This window comes from Rana temporaria, chromosome 3 (genome assembly GCF_905171775.1).
Source record: "Rana temporaria chromosome 3, aRanTem1.1, whole genome shotgun sequence".
NCBI lineage: Eukaryota > Metazoa > Chordata > Amphibia > Anura > Ranidae > Rana > Rana temporaria.
The window spans coordinates 423,865,754-423,874,242 of NC_053491.1; the positions used below are offsets into that span (position 1 = coordinate 423,865,754).

Consider the following 8,489-nt stretch of genomic DNA (forward strand, 5'->3'; position numbering starts at 1 on the left):
CAAACCTGCAGTCCTGGGGGAGGACAAAGTAATATTATGCATATATGTATATCTCTTGTCTTGCAAAAACCCCCCCAGCGGATCCCAGGAGACCCCAAATAAACAGTCTCCTACCGCTACAGGGCATAGCTCCTCATAACTTGGCAGAGAAAGGAAAAACTTTCCATGAAGCCGCCAGGCAGTCCGTAACTTAAGGTCTGACATAGAGGAGCTTATCCCTAGAGAAGACATATCCTCCCAAGAAGGCCTCGTCCGAACGGAACCTAGTGCCCTTCCCCCGCCCTCACAGTCATTCCCTCTAGTCCAGGTAGAGGAAGCTTAAGGAGGACAGGGAGGATATGGTAAGCCAAGCTAAACAGGAGCCATTCACCCTAGAGGGTCTGGTTGGACTCCTGCAGGCAAATACAGGCCTCTGAGGAGATTATAAAATCCCTAGAATAATCTCATAAAAGGGGGCTGAGCAAGGCTCAATCCAGTTAGGGCCAGCCTGCCATGAATCTGACAGGCAGATCACAAGGGTGCAGTTAGGTTTTTTTAGCCAAAAAACTGACCTCCTAAACTCTTAGGATAGGCCCAACAGGGGGCATACTAGTGGGTTTATTACCCTTGTGGGGGTTGTTTATTGGTTACAATATCTCCCAAGTTCCAACCGATCACTTCCTCCTTACACTGCTGGTATATCTGTCAGTGTGTTAGAGTTAATCTATACCTCCTGTGGCTCAGGCAACAAACCATTTAGGTCAGTGATCCTCAAACTATGGCCCTCCAGCTGTTGCGGAACTACACATCCCATGTGGCATTGTAAAACTCTGACAATCACAGACATGACTAGGCATGATGGGAATTGTAGTTCCTGAACAACTGGAGGGCCGTAGTTTGAAGACCCATGATTTAGGTGGTGTGAGAAGCATAAAATGCTAGCCTGCAACCCTTAATTGGGAGTTTCTCTGGTACAAACCCCTGTGTTAAAGCTATGAAAATCAGCCATACAGGTGTCTGATTGCCTCCAACCTGAGACTATGGTCACCTCTTCATGAGAAACCTAATTGATTTCTGAGTCTGTGCTCGTTAAGACCTTAAAGGCTTGGACTAGCTCCCACCTGTGTGTGGACCAGCTACACCTACTCAGACCTTTGCAATAGCAGAATAGCAGCTACCACTATTGTGGTATAGTCACACACCTCGGATTTCCAGTATTTGGAACTACCATGTTCCTTCACTGGGATGAAGGATCAATATCTGAAACTCAGGTTATGCTAGGATAGAGCGTTGGTCTGTCCGCACATCAGAAATGCACAACATGGGTTTATCTTGGGTCATTTCTGAGATATGTGTGTGTGTATGTGTGTATGTATATATATATATATATATATATATATATATATATGTATATATATATATATATATGTTTGTGTGTATATATGTAGACTGATGATCAAGGGATATCCTATGACTCACCAGAAATGCCTAAAATTGATTAGATAACGGTACTCTGTTCCTTATCAAACGCATAACACTGAATGGTGGTGACGCCTCTATGGTATATTCGCACACTATAGTTATTCAGAAACATACCACATTGAGTTACTGTCGGTGTAATTTCTGTCGGATACAGGAATGTATATTATTGCTTATCAGAGAAGCATGACATTGATTTGTCGGTGACACCTCTATTATATAAACCGCACACTATGGTTATTCAGAAATATACCACATTGAGTTACTGTCGGTGTAATTTCTGTCGGATACAGGAATGTATATTATTGCTTATCAGAGAAGCATGACATTGATTTGTCGGTGACACCTCTATTATATAAACCGCACACTATGGTTATTCAGAAACATACCACACTGAGTTACTGTTGGTAAAAATTTCTGGAGGTTACATGTTGGTACACTATTACTTATCAGAAATGCATGACGCTGAGTTACTGATAGCGACACTTCTGCTGGTTATATGACTATACAATTTTGCTGATCAGAAACGCATAGCATTGTATTATTGTTAAGGATATTTATAAATTCAGATATGCACTGCTTTAAGTGTCCTTTTTTTGCTAGTGACATTTCTGTTGATTAGATGACCCGACAAGGTTGCATTAAGTAACACATTGGGTTGCCGACAACATGCTGTTGGTCATATAAACTTTCCAAGTTTTTTTCTAATCAAAATAATGCACAACTGGTATTGTGGGTTCATGACGGTATACTGTTACTATCCAGAAACGCACAGCATTGAGTTTTCTTGCTAGTGACGTTTCTATCAGGTATATGACTGTGGGTGTTGGAATACACAATGTTACTGTCTGTAACATTTCGGTCCCTTGTCCTATACCCTATTGTTTATCTGAAGTATGCTAATATCACTCTCTGCTAGTTATGACTGCAGGGAGTATAACACCAGCAATACACGGTTGAGGCCGCATATGTCCTTTTGGTCATACTGGCCATGCGACTGCTTTTTTCTATGATCATCAGAGATATACTATAGGTGCTAGTATTATTTTCTGTTGATTGGAAGACCGTACTGCGGTCAGTCAGGAATAGACAACACTATAGTGGTTCTTGTCCTCCTGTCCTGAATCTATTACCTTGGGTCGTTGCACATAAATAAAACACAGCAGTAGAAGGTGTCTGTGTCCTCTGCGTTCTTTATTACTCAGAAAAAACACCATATTGGCTAGTGGCCTCTCTGTTGAATGTAGGACCTATAAACCTATTAAGCATCAGAAGCTCACACTTGGAGCTTCTGTCCTTTCTCTGGGCTTAGGTTATATGGTATCTTACTACATATGAGAAATACACACCTAAGGTTGGTTGTGTCTTCTCTATCCTACAGGTGTCTGTATATCAGAAAACACAGCAGTGGAGGCTGGGGGTGTCTATCTGTTTTTCCATATTAAGTCTGAGCTTGCTGTCCTTCGGAAATACAAGATCTAGGACCTGTATATCTGGGACATTTTGGTCACTTTATTTCAGACCCTATTTTCCATTCACATGGAAGGAACAGGATTTCTGATTGCGGGCCTTTACTTCTAGGCATGCCAGAGACATTCCCTAGACCTGAACCCAGTAGGGTTATAGGACACTGGAAGGAGGTCATAAAATCACCTAGCAGGTTCTTTTTAGTAGGAAAGGGGTTACGCTGTTAGGGGCTGTTTGCCTAAAAAATTCAGCATCAGGATTTTTTCTGACTGGTTCTCCCGATCCGATCCGAGCTTTATAGCTCAGTGTATGTCCTTCATGTCACCCCCTCGGACGAACTGGATATGAATAACCAATATTCATCTTTTACTCCTACTATGGCATTGGTCCCTTGTGGTAGGGATCTGCTTAACTTAACACTCCTTGGTGCGTGGAGTGGATCATGACCTCAAACACTGGATTTTTACAGAATACTGTATTCTGCTGGCGTGTGGCACTCATGGGTTTACCCTGAGATTATAGGGTAAAATGTATCTGCATATTATACGCGGGGGGCGGTGAAAAGTTTTCTTTCCCCGACACCTTTGTTCTTTTCTGTTATATACCAATGAATGCAGTGGTTACTCGCAATTTTGTAACAGGCTTCTTTTCTGCGTAGTTTAATGATCGACTCGCAGGGTTATAAGGAGCCTAGGGTATATAGAACAATCTCACATCTGACATGTCGGTATTCAGATGGGAAGGAACTCAGAAATGGGGAATGACCAGGATGGGACCTGCTTGTCAACCGGCTTGCAGAGCAGCTGTTTTGTCCCGTCTAGCAGTGTACGTTGGAGACAGGAGTTTGTCCACGCGTATTGGCGGACGCACGAACGAGCCACGCCAAAGCATCCTGTGGTCCTGACACTGACCAATAAGTGTCCTCGCTATAAAGTCACATGCATTCCAATGAATGGAGGTGGACAGGTGGACTGAAGGGAATGCAGGAGCACACCAAACGCCCTGCTTGGTCACATACCTGTCCAGTCATTTGAGTGAAGGGAATAGACTTCCCTTAATCTAGTATCCTTGAGTGGGTTTATTTCCTTGTTTCACCAGGACTATGGCAAACAAAAAAGGGGGACCCACAAGGATTGTACGTCGGGAGACCCTGTTTCTTTCTAAACCATTCTCCTGTACAGACTAGTGGCTTAAAACCACATGTTGTTTTTTTCTGGGTTGATCAAAGTAGGTCTTTGTTTCACAGAACAAATCTCTGACTAAACTTTGGATGGTCTTATGCAGCTTTGCAGACACTATCAACCACGATGGCCAGAATATTGGCGCAGCCAACCTTTCTATCCTAAAGAATACTCAAGCTCTCAGAATTTTTTTCTTTAAGAGCACGTGCCACCTAGACTCTGCATCCAAAGAGGAGACAAGAGCATAGGTGGAGCAGACCTGCAGGTCATTTTCATGATCCAGCTAGGATACCCTCATCACACACTAGGAAGTGGAAGTGGTAAAATAAAATCAGATTCTGACATCTAGCAAAAGACCTTGCAGGCAAGGGTCCCACCCTAAAGTAGGCCTGTTGGTTACTCGTCTATCCTCTCGGGTGCCGTCCTGGAAGGTGATGAGAGAAAACGGACGTTACTTACCGGTAACGTTACTTCCAGGACGGCAGGCCTACTTCCCGCCCTATGTGGAGGGAAAAGATAAGCTAAACGCTAGGTGGTAAATACCTATACGGAACAATGTCCCTTGTGAACCAGTTCAGGACTACTCTAATTCATACTGAGGATCAAGGGGAAGGGTGGGGACTTTTAAATTAAGTGATTGTGTTTCCTGTGGGGAGGAGCCATCATCTCTCGGGTGCCGTCCTGGAAGGTTCATAGAAACACCGTTACCGGTAAGTAACGTTCGTTTTCTGTTCCATGTGACATGTGCACAAAGCCAGCTCCATAATACCTGGGTTGCTTTGGGGGAACTTGAGTGGCCTGCAGGGAGAACTCTGACCTCCAACCCTTTGGAATGCCAAGCCAGATCGTTATAGCTACAAATTATTGTCCATGGTTTTGGAATGGGTTTGGTGGTGAGGTATCTACAACCTTAAAGTGGCGGTAAAGTCACAAAAAAAAAACCTGCAAGACAAAGGCATAATGAGCTAGTATGCATAGCATACTAGCTCATTATGTAATACTTGCCTCCGATCGAAGCCCCCGCAGCCGTTCTTGTACACCGCTCGAGCGGCTGACATCTTTCCCGGGGGGTTACTTCCGGGTATCACGGCTCCGGCGCTGTGATTGGCTGGAGCCGCAATGACGTCACTCCCACACATGCGCGTGGGAGCCGACAGTCACGGCACGGCCTCCTTTTGGAACGGCACGATCGCTGTTGCTAAAGTGCGCCTGTGCCGATGTCTGTCTACAGCGCATCGGCTCCCGTGATTTTAGTAAACCGTGTAGGTTTAGGAGATATTTCAAGCACCTACAGGTAAGCCTTAATCTAGGCTTGCCTGTAGGTTAAAGTGCTCTTAAAGGGTTTACAACTACTTTAAGGACATGTAGATTAAATTCCAGATGATATGGCTAAAGTGAACAGAATTTGTATTAAAGCAGAACTTCATCCAAAAGGGGGAAGCCCTGCATGTTTGCCTCCTCTACCACATTTGGCACTTATTTTTTGGGAACAGCGTCTGTGTCCGTGCACTGCTTCCCAAAAAGACAATATCCATGGAACATCTGTGCATGCCTGTGTGGGTAAACATGTACTCTTTAGTATTCCCTATGTGGATAAAGCCCACTAGATCATCATTTTAAATCATTAAATTGCACTGTTTTTTTTTTCTTTTTTCTAATGCTTCTTCGTGCATCTGCCCACAGTGAGGATCTTCTTTCAGAGTCCCGTAGATTGTGTGGGGACTTGGAGTCTTCTGTGAAAAGTTTAATAACAGAGCCGGACTCCAGTTTAATGGTGAGTAATCTCTGCAGCGGCACATCATTGCTCGTCATGATGGTTAATGGTAATTGGTGGGGAGCTGGGGATGTTGTTTGTTAACTTGTCATTAAACGTATAATTCTCCTTTTTGATTCCATCCAGGACAGTTGTAGCATACTTAAAGTGGAGGTTCCCCTAAAAATAAACTTTTAACATTGCATTTATGAGATTAAAGCGGGGGTTCACCCGTACATAACAATTTTTCCCCTTAGATGGATGCTCGTTTTGTCTAGGGGAATCGGCTAGTTGTTTTAAAATATGATCCGTACTTACCGTTTACGAGATGCATCTTCTCCGCCGCTTCCGGGTATGGGCTGCGGGACTGGGCGTTCCTATTTTGATTGACAGTCTTCCGAGAGGCTTCCGACGGTCGCATCCATCGCGTCACGATTTTCCGTAAGAAGCCGAACGTCGGTGCGCAGGCGCAGTATAGAGCCACACCGACGTTCGGCTTCTTTCGGCTACGAGTGACGCGATGGATGCGACCGTCGGAAGCCTCTCGGAAGACTGTCAATCAAGAAGGAACGCCCGCTCCCGAAGACCCATACCCGGAAGCGACGGAGAAGATGCATCTCGAAAACGGTAAGTACAGCTCATATTTTAAAACAACTAGCCGATTCCCCTAGACAAAACGAGCATCCATCTAAGGGGAAAAATTGTTTTATGGGTGAACTCCCGCTTTAATGACAATTAGAATCGGCTGTTTTTTTTAAAAAAAATACGTCTGTACATATTGTTTCCTATATGTGTTCTCACCGCCGTTTCCGGGTATGATGGTGGGGCTGGGCGTTCCTAATTGATTGACGGGCATCCGACCGACGCATACATCGCGTCACGAGATGCCGAAAGAAGCCGAACGTTGGTGCGCAGGCGCCGTATAGAGCCGCACCGACGTTCGGCTTCTTTCGGCATCTCGTGACGCGCTGTATGTGTCGGTCGATGCCCGTCAATCAATTAGTAACGCCCAGTCCCGACGATCATACCCGGAAGCAGCGGGGAGAACACATATAGGAAACAGTATGTACGGACGTATTTTTTTTAAAAAAAACAGCCGATTCTAATTGTCATTAATCTTATAAATGCAATGTTAAAAGTTTTTATTTTTAGGGGAACCTCCACTTTAAATGTGTGTTTTGTATGTGCTACTCTGCTAATAAGGGTAGTGATAGAAATATTCCTTAGTGACAGTCTGTTACTTCTGCTCATTATACTTTGTTAAATTATGCTCAAACTTTCCACAACATATATGAACTCTTGCATAACATTGCCAACAATACACCCAGCCTGGATCCAACATCTGGCTCCCCTCCCCCAGTCCCATGCTTTGTATTATCTGATCACACATGGAATGCATTTTGTTCTGCATTGTTCATCTATTTATTATTTTTTACAGTCATTTGATTGGTCTTGGCTGCCTCCGCAGGAAGAGGAATCAGGAGGTGGATGTCAAATCGCAGCAACGTGAGGCTCTCAAGCAAAAGCAAAGAATTACAAGCAGACACTTGTGCCTTTTTAACATGTACACGTCTCCCTTAGATAGCCAAGGCAGGCATTTAGATCTAAGGTTTCGCCTATCAGTTCCTCAGAAACCAATCGGCTCATACTATCTTTCTTATGTTAAGGACAAAGAAATGGAAAGGTGATTAATTGCAATGGGAAACCCAGGCAGGTTGTTATTCAAGCCTTTTTCTTTTGTACAGTAGAGTTTAGTGCTCAGAACCTGACAATGGCAGTCTTTGCCACGGGGTTTGCAGTGCTAAAAAAAAAAAAAAAAAAAAAATCACGCTGCCTTATACGGCTGACCCTAAAGATTACTCCCCAACCCAAAACCTAAAACTAATGCTTAAAATTCATATACTTTTACATTTAACCTCACCCTATCCCTAAAGTGTTAGTTTTTTTACAGAAAAAAAGGTAGTGATGGCGCTGACCAATTAGAATCAAACTGGTCTGTCCTGGAAACCCTGATGGAGAAGAGCTGGGATTTCAGATTGCTTCACCGCCGGAGCTGCTGCTGCTGTAGGTGCTGACAGCTGGGCAACCCCGGAGGCAAGTACAGGGGTCCGGGGGGTGGTTAGTTCATGCTTATGCTTTTCTGTAAGGGTGAACTAACACTTTAATTCCTTAACCTAATCCAAAATATTAACTCCTAAATAGAACAAAAAGCTCCATACAACACAATTGGAGTCTAAACCCCTAACTCTTAGGCCGCGTACACACCATCGGTCCAAACCGATGAAAACGGACCGAAGTTCAGTTTCATCGGTCCAAACCGTCCGTGTGTACGCTCCATCGGTCTTTTGTTCTTCGGACAAAAATTTGAAAACTTGCTTTAAAATCGAACCGATGGACCGCTGACCGATCGGTCCAAACCGATGGTTAGTACACAAAAGCATCGGTTCTAAACCCGCGCATGCTCAGAATCAAGTCGACGCATGCTTGGAAGCATTGAACTTCAGTTTTTTTCAGCACGTCGTGTGTTTTACGTCACCGCGTTCTGACCCGATCGGTTTTTGGAACGATGGTGTGTACGCACATCAGACCATCAGTCTACTTCAGCGGTGAATCGATGAAAACGGTCCGTC

General features: G+C 44.2%; 1 protein-coding gene across 1 annotated transcript in view; it reads left to right on the forward strand.

Moving 5' to 3' along the window:
- IKBKB (inhibitor of nuclear factor kappa B kinase subunit beta) overlaps positions 1-7,684 on the forward strand; it is an 86,131-nt gene extending 78,447 nt beyond the window's left edge. The window contains exons 21-22 of the mRNA XM_040346208.1: positions 5,790-5,880; positions 7,298-7,684. Coding sequence (XP_040202142.1) covers positions 5,790-5,880; positions 7,298-7,369 — 163 coding nt within the window. The 3' untranslated portion in view covers positions 7,370-7,684. The remainder of the gene's footprint in view (positions 1-5,789; positions 5,881-7,297) is intronic.
- Positions 7,685-8,489: the final 805 nt, after the last annotated feature.